This window comes from Mastomys coucha, unplaced genomic scaffold, assembly GCF_008632895.1.
Source record: "Mastomys coucha isolate ucsf_1 unplaced genomic scaffold, UCSF_Mcou_1 pScaffold20, whole genome shotgun sequence".
NCBI lineage: Eukaryota > Metazoa > Chordata > Mammalia > Rodentia > Muridae > Mastomys > Mastomys coucha.
In genome coordinates, this window is record NW_022196903.1 from 131,345,021 (window position 1) to 131,364,702 (window position 19,682).

The window sequence follows — 19,682 nt, forward strand, 5'->3', positions numbered from 1 at the left end:
CCCATTCTTTATTCACAGGTTGTGACCCTCCTCGTTCCCCCAAATTACTGGACCTGCAGGCCAGGTCAATTTTTTTTTCCTCAAAGGTCATGGAGAAGGGTCTTTGAGGAGCTGTTATAGGTAGATGACGTACAGGCTAACTTCATGACTTGCTAGCTCCAGAGAAAACACACGTCTATAATCCATAGTTCCCGTGTACTCATACGGCTCATTTCAGAGATGGGAAATGAATTCATACTTCCACCATTGAAGTCTGCCTCTGTAAGAGCCACCTGGTAGTTAGCCTGCTGGTACAGCTTTATCATATAGAGTGTGTATTCTGATAGCTACAAACAAACTTTTTTAAAAACTGATTTTTAAGCTACCCAGGGACAGAGACACATATTTTCTTAAAGTAGGATTGTGGTAATCCCAGGGATGTTTGCATCACTGTACTTGAGAAGAAATTAAATTACCACATCAACACATGTAGTATAACAAGTAACTACCCTTGAAATGTGACTGGTGAGAAGCTAAGAGATAGATGTAAATATATGTATCCTATACAAAATGTTAGAAGCTTAGATATGGTTGACTTAAAAATCGTTCTCCATAATACTTTCTCTATGGCTGCCTGGTGGCAGAGGTATTTACCAACAAGCCCAGCCACCTGAGTTCAATCTCCAGGACTCACATGGTGGAAGGTCAGATCCAACTGTTTCAAGTTATCTTCAGATGTAGCATGCCAAGGCACGTGGGTACACACGCGCAATAAACTAAAGTTTTTAATTTAAATATTTTCCTGTATATAAGAAGTAAAACTAAGACGTACTTGATAACTGTGTATTGGACTCACGAGTAAATATTCAGTTCAGAGTTAAAAGTTACCGGGAAATGAAATCTCTCTCTTCCACAGCACCATACCCTCCTCGAAACATCTCTGTTCGCTTCGTCAACTTGAACAAGAACAACTGGGAGGAGCCAAGTGGGAGCTTCCCCGAGGATTCATTCATCAAACCTCAAGATTCAATAGGAAGTGACAAACACTTCCATTTCCCCAAAGACATTCCAGAGACTCCCCCAAGCAATGTGTCTTCCGGTTGGCCTGACCCGAATGGCACTGACTACGAAAGCACATCTCAGCCCAACTGGTGGGACAGTGCATCCACTGCCTCTGAAAACGAGGAGGGCTTTGTCAGTGTGCTGACAGTGGACTATGACACTGAGGCCACACTCAGCGGGACAGAGAAGCCCACAGCTGACCCTTTCTCTGCCTTCCCTGTGCAGATGATTCTCAGCTGGTTACCACCAAAACCGCCTACAGCCTTCGATGGCTTCAACATTCTCATTGAGAGAGAAGGTGAGGCTTGGGAGTTGGGAGGTGTAAAATGGAACTGGGGAGTACGAGGAGTGTGTGTATGTGGGGGGGTAGGACCTGACCTTAGGGAGGAAGGTTGACAGACACAGTCAAAGAGAGACTTTAATTGTAGCCTGAGAACAGAAAGCCAAAATACATAGATTAGATCAGAATCTTCAAATTTGGGTGATTTGTAAGTTGCAGCCATTGCAAGTTTTACACATTTCTCTAGCCAGCATTTCGAATACCTCAGGCCTCTAAAAGGGGCCTTATATTTAGAAATACTTTAAACTAAAAAGTAGAGCCATCAAGACATATTACAGAACACCCTTAAGGAACGCTGTAAGTCAAGGGGCATTCGACGAGAGTCTTTCTACAAAGTGACTCCGTCTTCTAGATGTTCGTATTCTTTAGCCAGCTCGATGGGATGCAGTCTTTGGATCTGATGATCAGATTTACCCTGAGAAGTTGATAGTAAGTGGAAAGTATGCAGAGGACAATGTCTGCACTACAGCCAATACACTATGTTTTGATTCACTTATCTATAAGTTAAAATTATATGTTTGTGTGTATGCATATACATATACATATATATATGAGAGTATATTTGTGTGTGTGTGTGTGTGCGTGTGTGTGTGTGTGTGTTGTGTATGTGTGTGTGTGTTGTGTGTGTGTGTGTGTTGTGTGTGTGTGCGTGTGTGTGCACGTGTGTGTGTGTTGTGTGTGTGTGTGTTGTGTGTGCGTGTGTTGTGTGTGCGTGTGTGTGTTGTGTGTGTGTGTGTTGTGTGTGTGTTGTGTGTGTGTGTGTGCGTGTGCTGTTTTTGAGACAGGGTCTGATGTAGCCTAGGCTACTCTCAGATTTGACATGTACCTGAGGATGACCCTGAACTTCTGACCTTTATACCTTTACCTTCAAGTGCTGAGAGTGGAGGTGATTGCCAATATGCCTTCCAAGCTCTCTGTTATTATATATTACATTATATTACATTATATTTATTTATTATAGCCCATACATTTGTAAAAACACAGTCATAGCACAGCTCCATTGTTGATCACCAGACTTTTCTTGTTGTTTCTTGTTTGCCAGAACTTGACAAGTACTATTTCTATTTCTATTTCTATTTTCCAGTCTAGTATTAGAATGACAAAGGTTGTCAAGTCATCAAGCTTGGAATTAGAAGGGCAGCCTTCGTTTCATGGTGTGCAATTAGAATCATGCCGGTTTACTGTGGAAGATAGTTAACTTCTATTTAGTGAAACAAATGAGACAAAATATCTCTTTATTCTCTACTTTAGATAATAGCAATGAGCAGCACTCAAAAATTGCATAAAATTGAAATTGTCCTTTAAGGTATTTAAGTCAAAAGTCATCATTTGACTGAGCGGTAGGTTTTGTTTTGTCTTGTTTTGTTTTATTGATCATTTTAGCAGCTCCTTTAATCTTTTCCTGTTCCTCAGTTCTTCTCTGGAACAGAGTATCTTGTAACTCAGAACACTTTTTTACTGCCTATTTTCAAGAAAGTTCAATTAAATCCTGCATTTTTCTGAATATACCGTGCTCCTTTGAAGTCAAGTAATAACAGTGTTAAATGAAATACTATGCATCAGGAGACAGATACAGAATAAATATCACCTTTAATGATGCTAGAGCAAATAGACAAAGAAAAATAAAACCGAGGCACCTTATAGACTAGAAGGAAGCCAATATTAAAAAAATAGTAATTTAATGCTACAAGGAATTTGTGAGGCATTTAGATATTTCTCCTATTCCAGGGAGGGCAGTGGATAGTGCCGTCACCTAGAAGTCCATTTCTCGTGTGTACATGATGCAGTTAGGTGGATGTGGGCAGTGTATCAGGCCTCCATGTGATGGATTTGAACACTATATTTTAGGTCTGATACTTTAATTTTATAAGTATAATTTGAATTTGAGTTGCATTCTCTAGTTTATAGGGCCTTGTGTAAGGTTATGGTTGTATAAGGTTATGGTTGAGCTTGGAATATAAGAAAGAAGGACAATAATAGATACAAATGTTACAAACCTAATCACTTTGCCTTCCTTGAGCCCTCCCTGGTGTCAATCCAAGTATGTTCCCATTTTAATTTTTTGCCTTTTGCATTTGATCCAGAGAACATTACTGACTATTTGACAGTGGATGAAGAAGCCCATGAATTTGTTGCAGAACTGAAGGAGCCTGGGAAATACAAACTCTCAGTGACAACCTTTAGTTCCTCGGGAGCCTGTGAGACTCGGAAAAGCCAGTCAGCAAAATCGCTCAGCTTCTACATCAGTAAGTAGCCAAGGAGTGAGGATACACTTACTGGGGGCTAGAGCAGAGAAACTGGTGAGGTTGATCCTGCACTTGGGGAGCTCCAACAGGAAACTGTGAGCTTAATGAGGCTTGGCTGTCAATTATTCAGCAGCCCTAGGGATCCTGGGGATTCCTCAAGGTCAGGAGAGGCCATTATGCGAGGAGAAGATACTTATATGTTTAACGGTAGAAAATCTGCTGTGAAAGTTAACCAGTGGATTTTTTTTTTCTGACTGTTGTGATAATTGAATGTTTATTAAACTGACCTTCCACACCAGCCATAACCATGTCTCCAAGGACATGCACACACAGCTTGGGAAATATGATTTTTGTTTGAGGCTGTAATAAAATTCAGCATTATGGGATTATGTGGGGAAAATCTTATTAGAGTATTGAACTTGTGGAGAGCTCAAAGATTTCAAGGCGACTCAAGCCTTCAGGGTGTCCAGGCAGTCACCACGAGAAGGTAGAGTGTCCTCTAGTTCCCAAAAACTGAGGTTTGGGGAGGCTTCTAGCTACTCTGTGAGCTTTAACAGTACAATGAAAGTTTGGTTTTCAGAGCTGCATAGATGATGTGTGTCCACTTCCTCTTTAGATAGGCTATGATTATTGGCAGTCCAAGGTTAAAAATTGGTTACTTAGTTTATGGATGTTAAGTGTACCTTTAGATTAACAAAAAGAAAAGTCTGAAAACATAGATTAAAGATACTTGTCCAAAAACAATAATCTGTATAATATGTATCCTCCTTTCTAAGGGCCAAATACTACCTTACTTCAAATAACCCTCAAAAAGTAGGTTGGCAGAGACAGGAGGTCAGTTCACTTAGCAGCTTAAATGCACTAAAAATATGCCCACATAATGTATACTTTTTGTAAAAATAACTTTTATTTTCCTGTTCTAATTGTTGTCTTTGAAGCTTACTGCCTCCATCTGCTAACCTAGGCCTAGTTCTGGAAGCTTCTAGCTTCTGTACAATCTTATCTAGGCCTAGAATGTTTTCAGCCTCTGAGACTTGCTGCTAAGTAAGTTTACACTGCCCCCACCCCCACCCCCAGTCCTTTCTGAGCTCTTGCTAGCTGGTTCAACTCAGCTGTTCCTCTCCAGGCTGACTGATGCAATCTGGCTTCTCTCTGCCTCTGACCGAATTGCTCTGCTTGGCCTCAAACTAACCTTGGCTATGTGTTGTAATCTTCTGACTCCTCACTCTCTAGCTCCTTCTGTCTTTGCCTGTGTCTAGCTCTTTCTCTTTCTTCCTGTCTCTCTGTCTCTCTGTCTCTCTGTCTCTGTCTCTCTCTCTCTCTCTCTCTCTCTCTCACACACACACACACACACACACACACCCTGCAACCTGTCTCCATTTAAAAACTCTCCCTGTAAAACTGCCTCTTTCCTCTTTTACTTGCTGCACTGCCCCTCAGTAGCTTCGCTTTCCTCTCTCTTCTTGTGAGAGTTGGGCATATCCTATCCTGCCAAATCTTTCTCTAGTTTATCACTTTGTCTGCCACTCAATTAGACAAAACTTTCAAACATGACTTCCTTCTACCAACTAACTTTATTTTCATTGTTGGGGATTAAAGGTGTGTGCTAAGGGCTGAGCCACACCACAACTAGAAACAGTTTTTTTTTTTCAATAAATAGCACAATCTCTGGGCTCACACTGTGATCAAATATTCTGCAACACATTTTTCTTCCATGAAAAGCTCTGAGTTATAGGAAGTGAATCTGTTACTCTCACATGCGTTAAGATCAAGACTTGAATTTAAGGTTGTCTGATGAGGCTGTATTCATGGCACTCACGTGTTAGTCAGCTGTGCTGCCAGATCCAAATACTCACTGAATCCATGACATTGGGAGGGGCATCTAAGTCTCTGGGCTTTAATCTCCTTATTAAGTTAAGGCATTAAATCTCTTACTTTGTGTGTTTGTGTTTTTTTTTAATCTATGCATGCATTTAGTTTTGAGCCAGGGTCTCATGTAGCTAACTCAGGCTAACCTTAAATCCTCTATGCAGCTGAAGAAGCTCTTGAATTTCTGACTGTCTTATCTTCACCTTCCAAGTGCTGGGATTACAGATGTGCACCACCACCACTACCACACGTTATGGGATGCTAGGAATCAAATTCAGGGCTTTGTACATTCTAGACAAACATTCAAACCACCAAATTACACCCCTAGCCCAACAAGGCTCTTTTTGCTTCTAATGTTCCACATGGTCCATACACACACACACACACACACACACACACACACACACACATACACACACACCACACACACACACACAGAGTAGAACTTCAGAACCAATCACTTGCAGGAAGCTGCAACACTGATATCAGAAAACAAGAACCTCAGGCCAAATTTCAAGCCAACACTTTACAAGGGTACACAGTGTTCCATCCAGGGAGCCATATACATGGTTAAGATCATGGCATTTTAAAATGCATTGTGTGAGAATTTCAGGCCCGTGTATAAAATGTTTCGATCAACTCCAACTTCTGAGCTCCCGAAGCATAGGTTTTTAAAAACCAGACTTCACATTTGTAAATCATAAATTTCCTCATCCTACCTGCCTGAATTTCTTAATTTAAACTTGAGATCTAAGACCAGTACTTTTCTCATAATCTTGTGATAAGAGTTAGCAGACTAAAGTATGTAATTACTTGAGATAGAGGCTGATTGTAAGGGGCATGCCTGTCTCCATATCACAGTATCTGTATATGTATTCATATCACAGACATTTACAGCATCGTTTCACTCACAACCATTTACATCGAGTCTATGTCCATCCCCTTTAGTGGAGTCAAACTTAAAGAGAGAGAGAGCGAGAGAGGGGGGAGGGAGGAAGGGAGAGAGAGGGGGAGGGAAGGAGAGAGAGAGAGAGAGAGAGAGAGAGAGAGAGAGAGAGAGAGAGAGAGAGAGAGAGGAGGCAGACATCATTACTCCTAGGTAAGGTAGAGGAGAAGGAGAGTTCTATTGTTGATATGAGGGAGAACATCCCAGGGCCATCTGGAAGGGTCTGAATGTGTGCTTCCACAGAGAACTTCATAATACAACCCCCCGCCCCCCGCATGCTACACACGTCACCCAGAACTTAGGCATCTTCTTGAAGGCCAGCCTGCTGCCCTTTGGTTAACACAGCCCTAGCCTGTCCTTCAGCCTCTGCTGTGGCAAAATTTAATTTGTTTCCGTAAGATTATGGTAAGGACTGATTGAATCTCAAAGCAATTATTTCTAGATAGATCCTCTCCCAGTGAAGGAATTATAAACACTGATGAAATGCCATAGCGTCACATACTCTGTTTGATGAAGATTTCACTGGAATATTCTCCAATGTACCTGGCAACTGAAATTGAGCTTGTTTTTATTAGTGCTGTTGCTGACACTACTATTGCTTGGGCCAGAAGAGAAGTCGGAGAGTTGTGAGCCACAGTTGGCAGAGGTAGACAGAGCAAGCCAGTCTTCCGTTGAGTCTCTTTGTAAGGACACACATACACACACACACACACACACCATAACACCAATTACATCTGGCATCTTCTATCTTAACTAGCTCAGTATATAACCTCCTTTTGATTGTGATTTGCAATGCCCAGGCCCCACAGGTGAGTGGATTGAAGAACTGACGGAGAAGCCGCAGCATGTGAGTGTCCATGTCCTAAGCTCAACCACGGCCTTGATGTCATGGACATCTTCCCAGGAGAACTACAACAGCACCATTGTGTCTGTGGTGTCCTTGACCTGCCAGAAACAGAAGGAGAGTCAGCGGCTGGAGAAGCAGTATTGTACACAGGTAAGAACCCCTAGGACAACACCTCAAGTCCCTGAAGGCCACTTGAAACTCAATCTGTGGCAATGGGAAAGAGAAAGACGGCACACTGAGTTCTCCTAGGGCACTCGGGAGTGGCATTCACAAGAGCCACCCCAGGGAACAGGAAATGAGTGGGCATGGCTGGTCAGTTTCATTTCTCTTTCTCTTTGTTAGAGGTCACGTTCCCAGTTCCCATGCTTCTGCTTCTTACTTACCCAAGAGAAGTTGCCTACTGCTGTGTGTCAAAAGCTTAGAGAGATGTTGGAGCCCTCGGTCAATGTGAGGCTTCTTGATCTTGCAGAGCAGGGCTGTTATCTAGTGAGACTGACCAAAAAAAAAAAAAAAATGCGTGTAGGACAACTGCACCATATTTCAGAAGCCCAAGTCAGCGACTGATGCTTCGGAGTTCCCAGAAGAGGGATCTGATCTTATCCTAGGACAGACTGTGAGGAAGGAGTACCAATACCTGTCCAAGAAACGCTTCCCTAGAGACGAGATAGCCAAGTTCAGTCTTTCAGAGAGGTTTGGTGTCTGTTGCACTTTTTTCCACTTTAACTTTAGAAACAATGTGGACTCGATAAAACAAGTTTTAAAACAAAAATATATATGAACGATAACAATTTTCTCCTCATCAATCTCAACTAAAAAGTTTTGAAGGATAAATGGGACTAGACAACCACAAGGAGGAGTGGAGCAAGGCGAGAATATGCAAATTAGTGGTCCTGTGATTGGTTAGGCATGGACACCTATAGCCCAATCAGTGCTGGAGCCCTGTTCTGTGCCCGTGAACTCTAGCTTTACTTTTCTTCCCTAGAGGTAAGGGTGTGTGCACGTGCATGCGTGTGTATGTGTGTGTGTGTGTGTGTGTGTGTGTGTGTGTGTGTGTGTGTGTGTGGCAAATTCAAGGAGTGAGAAATTTTAAATTGCTAAGATTGATTCCGGAGTCGTGCGCTTTGGAGAACTAAATGCTTTAAAACACTGAGATAAGTCTTTCCTAGAGGCAGAATCTACCCCTTGACTCAATCAAATTAAAGAGTAAATATGCTAAACAGATTAACTAGCAATCACAGCTCCTTATTCAGTTCATTAGTTTCTTTCCCTGGCGATACCCAACATAACTGAGTTTAAACTGGTGGGAACCGTATTTCCCTCGCAGACAGTGAACTGGAACTCAGCTGTCCAAGGTACATTTCCTTCTTGTCCATTCGAATGTAGAAGATTATGTATCTTTTGCCTGGGAGCCCAAAACCAAAGTTTCTTATAGCTACTATAAATTATAAATGATCAGAGAAGGGCTCTCTAACGGGATTCTCACACATTCTCTCGAAATGCAACATTAAACCCTTAAGGATTATGGATGGGCGAGAGGCTGATGTTTAAAGGAGTACCCGAAGCACGTCAGCATTCCAGGTGTCCTTTCAGTCGTCACAGGACTTTCTGAGGGTTGTCACAGGTTTATATCTCCAGCATCCATAGCCCGACACCATCCATGCACTGGCGTGCACGTGCACACACACACACACAGAGCACATGCACTTACCCATAATTTTCAGATGGGAAAACTAAATTCAAAATGCCTCAAGAAGGCGGAGAGATGGCTCGGCAGTTAGGAGCGCTGCCTGTACAATCATGAAGGCCAGAGTTCAGACCCTAGTATCCACATAAGAAGCCTGACATCCAGAAAATACTGATAACTGTCACTCTGAGCGATCACACGACCTCTTCTGGCTGTCATGTGCACAGGCATGAATGAATACTTTTTTGTGTTTTAGTCTCAGGAGAAGTAGAATAAATGGCTCAGTTGGTAAAGCACTTGCTGTACAAACATGTAAAAGCTAGACACAGAACATTCACCGCTAGCTCTAAAATAAACATGGCTCCAAGTCAAACGCGGGATAAAAAATCACCTATCCAAAATTCTTGGTCTCAGAAGGACTTCAGACATGGAGCTGTGGTGGGAGGGTTGAAATATTTGTGGATACATAATGAGCTATGTAGGGCTTCAACCACAGTATAAACAAAACATTCATGTGTGTTTCATAGTATCCCACACACATAATCTAAAGGCAGTTTTAAGTAATATTTTAGTGTTTGTTCATGGCATAAACATTTAGATGTCAAAATCACTATGTCGGTGGTATAGTGTTGCTCAAATGTTTCAGATTTCGGGTCTTGCATTTTTGGATTAGGGATGCTGATGCTGTAGCTAATCGTTACAGTCAGGTAACATGTTACAGTCACACAAGTTCTGTGCTTCTTGTGTCTCCTTGATAGCCTCTAAGATACCGTGCTAAAGTCTCTACTGGGCCCATCAGCTCCACTGATACCTGTGTGATTCTGAATGTAAAGCGGTTCCTATGTAACAGCGCTGGAGATGGAACAAATCAGACCTGAGTCTTCATTTCAAGCATAGAGCCCAGTCTTCTTTCTTAATAGCAAGGGTTTAAATTGGTCCTGATCATAAGTACATATTCTTCATAATGAGTTTGCATGGAGATGAATCCTCTTCAGGACCATTCTGCAGCTATCCCTTCATGAAGATGTTGAACATGAAATTACTGCTCCATCTGTGTTCTATAAGAAATCGTGTTAACTACCCAAAATAAATGTGCCCCGAGCATTTTCTCACAAACCTTAGCACACGAGATAGCCAAGTTCAGTCTTTCAGAGAGGTTTGTTGTCAGAGTTGGAATGAGCACCACATGAAGTGTGCGTGTGTGTTCATTCTTCTATGGCGTGGGCCTTAGTCCATGAATACTGTTTGACCGCTTGCAGGAGTGCGTAATAATAAAAGAAACACAGATGGACACATCAGCCTTTCTACTGTATGAAGGAGGAAATGGTGGGGCTAAGAGGCAGGATATGTAAGGGACCAGGAGCCACCCAACTGGCTGGCGTCAAAGTGGGCCCTCCTGGGTGACTTGTCTTCAGAGCTGCTGGTGGTTCTGTAGATAGTCTGTGCTGTCTCGTGGGGTGCAGTGGGAGGAGAGACAGCCAGTCTGATGATAGTCTGGAACACAGACTACAGCATCATACAAAAGTAGGCTTCAGACTTTATCTTCACAGTTATCAGTTCTGACTCTCTCCGTCTCTGTCTCTGCCTCTCTGTCTCTCTCTCCTTCTCTCCCCGCCTTTCTCCCTCTCCCTCTTTTTAATTATATGCGTATGGGTGCTTTGCCTGCATGTGTGACTGTGTTTTCTGTGCATGACATGCATGCCTGGTTTCTACAGAGGTCAGAAGTCATCAGATCCCCTGGGGCTAGAGTTACTGATAGTTGTAAGCTGTCTTCTGGGTGCTGGGAATTGAATCAAGGTCCTCTGAGAGAGAGAGAGAGAGAGAGAGAGAGAGAGAGAGAGAGAGAGAGAGAGAGAGAGAGAAAGGTCTAGCTTTAACTGTTGAACAATCTATCCAAACCCCTCATGTGTTCTTGATGTCTTCATCTGTGATGTTGGGGGAAATCAATCCTATCTCACAGGATTACAAAGAGGGCACATAGGACTGACACGGTGTCTGAAGGATTTTTAAAAAGAGGAAAAGAAGGGACAACTTTTGTGGTCATCTAGGTTTAGCTGTATATCTTTTGGTTCAAGGGGGAGTGACCCAGTGGCTGTCTGGGTCCTGAATAGGGAAGCCCTGGTGTCTGGAGTGAATGTACATCAGGAAGCTAAGGAAGAAAGCATCACAGGGGTGGATGTGAGGCCACCTCGACACCTTTGTGCTCCTTTCATGCAACCCATCACCTAACAGCAGACTGGCTCTGTTTCTTCCAGCAGTTCTCCTTAGTGGTTTTCTTCCTGTGTCTTTAGCTCAGTAGGGACAGGCAGACCCAGTGCCTTCTGGGAGTCATATTGAATTTAGTGGAGTCCCTGGGATTGAAGTAAGCCAGCAGTGGAAGAGAGAGCTATAGGATGGATATAAGTTAAGTGGAAAGATTGGTTAACATTTTATTATATTGATTATATCATACATCATATCATATTTATGAATATATTAATTTTTATTACATTCATCAATTTGATAGTAATCAGTTGGTTGGCTAGTGATTAGAAAAAAATTGGAAGCAATGGCACAGCAAAATTAAAGTGTTTAATTCTATATTAAACTTACTATATAGTTCAGGCTGGCTTTGAATTTCTAAACTTTCCTGCCTTTACATACCAAAGTATTAGGACTCTACAATATAGGTTGACACCTTAACAAATATTTAGGGATTGATGTTTCTAATTGTTTTTCACAAAGACAGGTAGCTTGAAATTACAAATGACATTTAACATTACATGCCTCTGTATTTTTTATGAAGCAGTATGATTTTTTTCACATGTCTCTACCTTGTTTAAAAGACATCATTTCCCTAGATTAATGACTGCCACATACTTAAGTGGCTAGAAATCTAGGTGTTGACTGAACAGTTAGCAATAATTGTTACCTAAAAGGTTATTAAACTAAAAGGGCGTAGGCGACACCACCCTGAAACAGCCTACATGATTTGTGTCTTGTGTTGGTCTAAATAGCAATATGAAGGATTAGAGAGCAGGTGAGTATTTACAAGTGTGTCAGAATGTCTAAAGTGCCCTGTCACGGCAAGAATAAAATTCTCTAGCAGTGATGCTAACACACCCCACATGTGTGGTTCAACAGCACCTATTTATCCATCTGTTAGAGGGCAGTCAGGAAGAATGCCTGCAGAGACTAAGAGGCTGTGGGGAAGAGAACAGAAAAGTTTGGTCTGTTTCTTTTCTGTTGATGAACAATTAGTTTTGTTACATAGAATATATTCTTAATAAAACAGTATTGTTCTGTCATGCACAGCATGCACTGTCTCTCCTTAGTTTTATTTTTATTTTACTTTCTAAGACCACAGTTTTACCTAGCCCATGCTGGTCTCTAACTTACTCTATAGTCCAGCTGTCCTTGAACTCCTAAACTTCCTTGCCTCTACCTCCCAAAGTATTAGGATTCTGCAGTGTGCCTCCATGCCTAGAATATATTCTTGTTCATAGCCTGTATCTCTAGATGATGGTTTTGTTGAGTAACCTTGGTAGTCTAAATGTGGGTAAGATGTTATGGTAAAGGGTGTAAACTGGCAAAGAAGGGGAGAGTACTGATTAACTCTTCCACGTAATCATCTCTCTTGTGCCTCAGCAGTCAGGGGAGAGAGAAGGCTGCGCTCTACTCGAATCCTGACCTGTCTAATACACATAGCCAGCTTCTGAAATTCACATTGAGATTCACTGAAATTCATTGAAATTCACGTCACCAGCACTGTTTATCTGTATAATTTTAATGAGACTTTTAAAAGCACACCATAAACTGCCAATAAAATTGTTATCCATTTATTTTGTTCATTCCTGTAGAAGTTTTGTATTTTATATACCCCAGAGGCCAAAACAATTGATCTTAAGAGTTGATGTACCTTACACTCAGGTCTCAGCATCTCGAACCCCTAAGATGCACTATTACCTACATTAATATAATGTAGACATGAAGGTAACAGTGTTAAATGAAGTATAAACAAAGCCTTGTGTTTATATTTAGCAGAGTTGGGGTTTTATTTCAAATATGATGAGACTATCTTAAATATTAGAAGCACTAACATCAAAGCTGGGGCTGGATAGATAAATCAGAGGGTGGATAAAGTACTTAACACCAATGTAAGGACTCACGTGGGGCAGAGCCTCACCATCACATGACTAGCCAGACAGGGGCGCACACACCTGTAATCCCAGCTCTGAGAGGGGGAGACTGGCCAAATGGTGTAGGGCCACAGGAAGTACCAGGATCTGTGAGAGACTTTGACTCAAAAAGCCATGTGCACAGGGACAGAGGACGATACTTGATAATGACCTCTGGCCTCTACAAATGCAAACATGGGTGCACAGGTGTACACATCTACTTCATACAAATGTATGCACACGAATACTGCATACACAATTCACAGTAACCAACTCACTTCTTAACCTTGGACTGAAGCATCAATCCCACAGATGCAGACGTTGATGTTTCATACATCCGCTTTGTTCGTACACATGTCCCTACTCTTTCTCTCTGTACCACTCTGGTCACATGACCAATAAAAACTGAGAGCTGAGAAGCCATCTCCGTAACATCGTTTTATAAGGTTACAATAGACTTGGCAAAGTGTTTCAGCTGTACCTTGACTTGCCCTGAGTGCAGCTGAGAGGTCACAGCGCTCGGCTTCTCCTCCCAACCATAAATGTGAGCATCTGACCTTGACCATTCTCTGGCTTTGCTTCTTCATCTATTAAATCAGAGATCTGAATGAATAATCTCTGAGGTCATTTCCATCTCTATAATTAGATATTGTATTCTTCTAAGTGACGAGAGGCTAAAGACAGTTCTGCACTGATCTTTGCTTGTCATCAGCTGACACCACAACTTAGGACATCAGGCTACCCGCATGATATCCCTGATTTGATTATGGTTCCAGGAGGAAGGTGCTCTGGCGTATGTGGTTACACTCAACAGTGATTCATTGGGGGCAGCCCATGGGGCATATTAAATCCAGTCATGGAATTTCAATGTCCTGGATCTCCTTCTGAATTCACATAAACTATAAGTCATCCTAATTTTGAAACCCAACCCTCCTCAGTATGAGTAAAAGATGTCGGACTTCAAAGTCAACACTACATCCTACCAACTTGCTTCAGCATCTGCGTCTCGCTCTGAAAGCCTCACTCTACATAAATCTTATTGGGTGTTTGCTTTCAGGTGAACTCAAGCAAACCTGTAATTGAGAACCTGGTTCCTGGTGCCCAGTACCAGGTTGTGATGTACCTAAGAAAAGGCCCATTGATTGGGCCACCTTCTGATCCTGTGACATTTGCCATTGGTAAGTTGTTAGCCACAATAAATAATAATAATAATAATAATAATAATAATAATAATAATAATAATAATAATAGACCTATTGTTATCAGACTACTGGTTGGAAGGGTGCAGCCTTAAATCTGAATTCATCATAAATGGAAGAATCATGAGGCTGTGCTCAATATCCCTATATCAGATTATAAGTTTTTCAATATGCATGGGATACAACTTCCAGGGAATGCCTTCCCACACACAGAGAAGAAACCAAAAGCCATGGATATTCTTGTTACTTAATATAGAATGATGCCGTGTATGCATTTAACCTATGGATACCTTCTCATACACCTTAGCCATATTGCTGGATAATCTTTTATAATATCCAATACAGTACAAAAATAACACAGAGATGACTATATTGTTTAGGAGGCTATCCCTGTTCAGTACAGATACAATGCAAAATTGAGGACAAGTCTCCATCCATTGTTCATTGAATTGAATAAATGGATGCTAGTACCTGCTAGATGTGAGGATGACTACCTCAAATGAGCAGCACTCAATATTTGGAAGATATCCTTCCGTTTACTATTTACTACATAAAGGAGAAAGTCAGAAGTAATATCTATTTACTTTAGTGTTTTGTGACGAAGTTAAGAGGATGCCAGCCATGACTGTCCCTGCTGAAGCCACTGTGCAGACACTAATGCCCCTTCCCGTTTTCTCTCTTCACCCTCTGCCCTGCCCTCTTTCAGTTCCCACTGGGATAAAGGACCTAATGCTCTACCCCTTGGGCCCCACGGCAGTAGTGCTGAGCTGGACCCGCCCCTACCTGGGGGTCTTCAGGAAATACGTGGTTGAAATGTTTTACTTCAACCCCACCACCATGACCTCAGAGTGGACGACCTACTACGAGATAGCGGCGAGCGTCTCCTTAACGGCATCCGTGGTAATCCTCCCTTAGCCAGCTGGTACACTCTCGTGTGAACGGTCATGCCTGTGTCACAGCTATGCTACAGAGAGTCATTGTGCACCAGGCCATATTGGAAGACAGCTATTTGGTCCGCATAGGCAGATAGCTATTTTCACGGACTTGTGGGCGGGGGTGGGGGGGTTGATGTATTGTTTGGTTTTGAGAGAGCCTTTCTCACTTAGCCAAGGATGACTGTGAACTTTGGGGCTGCCTGATTCTGTTTTAACAGTGCTGGGGTTCGAGGCACCCCAGGCCACGCTTGCTTCTTGTTTGGTTGCTGGTCCATGACTTTATATTTCTTTTAGGTTTAGATTCTGTCTTTGTCTTTGGAGAGAGAGTTGAAGTTAGTTGTGAAACTAACTTTCACCCCAAATGGTATTTTTCTCATATTGAGTTTCCTCCAATCAGAGCAGACTTACCTTCTCATCACAAGAGATTTCACTCTGGTCTTCTACACTTGACTGACAGTGGCTGACTCTAGCCATCACTCTGCTTGGCCTATACAAATCAACAAATACTTGCACTGCTCACCCTTTGGGAACAGCTTTCAAAGCCTATGTAATAGTTGCTGTTTCTGAGACTCGATTTCATTTTGCAAAGTGTAGGCAACCTATGCATGACTCCTGAAGCACACAATTGCTCTCCAGACAGATGACAGACATGGCCACCCAGTAAGACTTCTGCTCAGCATCATCCCCGAAGAACACCCTCCCTTCTCCTAGAGGCAGGGGAATAAATATGTGCAAATACTTATGAATAAGTGTTAGCTCATTATACATTATATCTTTGGAAATGGCGAAGCAATACCCCTATTTACTCTATCTTTCAATCGATTTTATTTTTTAAATTACATATCTCATTTCATGTATGGTTCATTTCACCTCAAAAATAATTCTGAAGACGTAGAAAAAGAAAACAAAACGTATTAATGTTTATCATGACCCAAGGAAAGTAAATCAACTTCATAAATACTGTTTTCCTCTTGGTCTTTGTCTCCCGATTTCCCTCCATCCTTATTTAGAGAATAGCAAACCTATTGCCAGCGTGGTACTACAACTTCCGCGTAACCATGGTGACGTGGGGGGAGCCAGAATTGAGCTGCTGTGACAGTTCCACCATCAGCTTCATAACAGGTGAGTACTGGAGGAAAAAAGGTCCCACGCTCCATCTTGAGCACTCGCCAGAGGGTCACATTGCAGAGAGTGCCGGTCACTCGTCTGCCTTGCCACGGAAGATACACCCTTGATGCTGGTGTCTCGGATTTAATTGACAAGCACTAGAAATGAGAGTGTGACTTGAGAATCCACAGTTCCTGCCCTCCCCTCCACGTTTGTTCATTTGGAGTCACTGCCCTTGACATGTGCTCTCCAGCCAGCATCGATCAGAGCAGAGCTGGAAGCAGCAAACACGGCTGCCAGCTTCCCTTGCACGCTTGACTGACGGTACGTATCAGGCCATTGGATCTCTGAGAGAGTTTCATTCCCTCATTAATTCCTCCATTTCTGCACTCACCGGCTGTTGGTACTAGAGTCCACTGAGGGCCTTTGAGGAAGGGTTCACACCAGAGGGGCTCTGCCTCCGGTCACTGTGAGTTTGAGCAAGTTAAGTTTCCCAAGCCTCAGATCTGTGTAAGGCACAAAAGAGAATGATGTGGAATGCTTATTCCATTGTGACAAGCAACGATGACTTCTCTACTGAACGAGCCACTTAGCAAATTACAGGGCACCAAGTTTAGGTGCTTAAATTAAGTCAGTCTTAGTTTCCCCAAAAGCCTTAAATTGTGTAGTTCCATGGACAATGATTGGAGAAAACAATAAGAATGAGTAATTCATTCAATGAGGCACTGACCTCAGGGCTGGGGAGGAGGCCCAGTGGCTAAGAGCACTTGCAGCTCGTCCAGAGGAGCTGAGTTCAGTTTCCTGCAGTTCCTACGGAACTCCAGCTCCAGGGATTGGATCCCTCTTCTGACCTCCATGAGCACCTGCACTCACATGCGTATAACCTCACACAGATACATACATGTGCATTATCTAAAAACAAAATCAGTTTTAATAAAAGAAGCAATAGCCCTTGTTGTTTGGACCAACGCTGTTCACGAACTTTCTTTGGATGGAGAGCTGTATTGGGAAAACAGTGAAGATGACTAAGTGTGCACTTCCACTTCCTTTAGTCTCCAGGGTCCAGCATACTCTCTGTTCCAGACGTCAGTAGTCATGTTAGAATGGGCAATGAGAAAATCCCCAAAGAGGAGACGGTACCAGTCACACTGCACCACTAAGCACCTGTTTCATTATAATTAAATTTCACTATAGCTCTAATCCTTTCACAGTAGCTCCACGGAGATTTGCTTCCAGAGAATGGGTGCCCTTCCCTCCCTTTCATAAGACTTGGCCTCTGAACTGGCTCTGCTCATTTCTGGTTGCAGACGCTTGAATAGGCCATCTCAATGATTTTGAACCTCCTTTTCTCGGCTGCAGAATTCTCTGAGACCCTGCCAACTGGATTGTACAGCAAACGTTCACGAATTAGGTTAAGGCCTTCGCAGTCTTGGGCAGCCGCAACAGAGAAGTACCAAGAGCCGGGGTTCTGTCTGCAGCGTTGTGCCTTTTAAAATGATCACAAGGACTGCAAAGATGGCTCAGCACTCAGGAAGTCCTGTTGCTCTCGCTGGGTACCTGGGTTTAGGTCCCATTATCCACGTCAGGTGGCTCCTAACCATCTATGACTACAGCACCAAGAGATCTGACGCCATCTTCTGGCTTCATTGGGTACTGCACTCCAGTTTACAACCAGTCTTCCCATGTACTCTCACATACGCATAACTAAAAATAAAAACAAAATCTTTAAAATAAAATGAATTTGCCTGGAGTGGAGCAAAATTTACAACAGTTTAGATAAGATATAGCAAGTCCAGATAAATAATCTGTGTCTCTAAATGATCTCTCTACTTAGTGACTACTTTATTATCTCCAATGAAGGGATCTTTGAGAGTGTTGTATTTTTCTTGATGAACAGCTTAGTCACGCTGGCATTAGCAGTCTAGAGCTTTACATCATCTTTTTTCAAATCTCACATCTAAAACATGGGTCTAGTAATTGCACAGTGTAAGAATTAAACTATGTCACATAAATCGTTAAGAATTTTACAGGGGTGAGGAGGCAGCTCAGTGGGTGAAGTGTTAGCTGAGCACAGGCATGGATCTGCCTTCTCTAGGACCCAAGTGAGAGCTTGATATGGTCACTTGTGTCTGTAATTCCAGCAGTGAGAGGCCTGGTAGATCTCAGGGCTCACTAGCCTGAAAGGGAGAATTCCAAGCTCAGAAAGGATGTTATCTTAGATAGATAGATAGATGATAGATAAGTAGATAGATAGATAGATAGATAGATAGATAGATAGATGATAGATAGGTAGATAGATAGATAGATAGATAGATGATAGATAGGTAGATAGATAGATAGATGATAGATAGGTAGATAGATAGATAGATGATAAATAGATAAATGGATAGGTAGATAGATGACATAGACAGATAGGTAGATGATGATAGATAAATGATAGGTAGATGATAGATAAATAGTGATAGATAGATAGATAGATAGATAGATAGATAGATAGATAGATATGGTTGATGGATAGATAGATAGTGATAGATAATGATGGATAGGTGGATAGACAGACAGGCAGGCAGGCAGGCAGACAGGCAGACATGGAGAGCAATAGAGCAGATGTCCCTTTTTACCTCTGGACTCTGCATACATATGCATGAGCAAGCACACCGACATCAAATCCATCCCCGCTCTCCCCACACACACAACACCACAGGTCTACAAAAAATAAAGTATGCATACAAATGCATGTATACACAAATATGCATATATGTGCATATTTATATATTAAACTGGCTGAAATCCTAGCCCTTTAGTTCTTTCTCTTTTGTCATTTCCGACGAGAATCTTATGTTTTAAAAGTGAGGTTCTCCTCTGTGTTTTACAGTTTAACCTGAATTGTCAAATCACATGGTGTAAAAGGAGACTAGTAAACTGGCTGGAAACGTGCAGGCCAGTAATCCCAGCCACTGTGAGCATGAGATGGGAAGGTGACAAGTTCAAGTCCAGCCTGGGCAATGTAAGGAGATGCTGTCTCAAAATAAGCAGGGCAGGAGGTAACTGGTGTGTAGATCAGGGTTGGAGCCCTTGCTAGCTTGCAGGAGGCTCTCAGTTCAGTGGTTCAGTTTTCACTACTTCCCTCACCAGAAGAATTAACGCTGACTTCTTCAGACTTCAATCCACTACCAGGGTTAGGCAACTTGTCTGAAAGCCAAATTCATAGTAATTATTTTAGCATACCAAATAACGATTAATAAACAGCTAGTGACATCTTGTGGCGTTTGGCAATAGGTGAGATTTTAAAGCAGCTAATGCCAAGTCTG

At 42.2% G+C, this 19,682-nt stretch overlaps 1 protein-coding gene across 2 annotated transcripts in view; it reads left to right on the forward strand.

Annotated features, from left to right (window-relative positions):
* The window catches only part of Ptpro (protein tyrosine phosphatase receptor type O), a 210,400-nt gene that overhangs the window by 123,801 nt on the left and 66,917 nt on the right, over positions 1-19,682 (forward strand). For both annotated transcript variants that reach the window (XM_031383700.1, XM_031383701.1), the window contains exons 5-10: positions 896-1,339; positions 3,466-3,627; positions 7,243-7,439; positions 14,188-14,308; positions 15,036-15,229; positions 16,275-16,386. In XM_031383700.1, the coding sequence (XP_031239560.1) occupies positions 896-1,339; positions 3,466-3,627; positions 7,243-7,439; positions 14,188-14,308; positions 15,036-15,229; positions 16,275-16,386 (1,230 nt within the window). The remainder of the gene's footprint in view (positions 1-895; positions 1,340-3,465; positions 3,628-7,242; positions 7,440-14,187; positions 14,309-15,035; positions 15,230-16,274; positions 16,387-19,682) is intronic.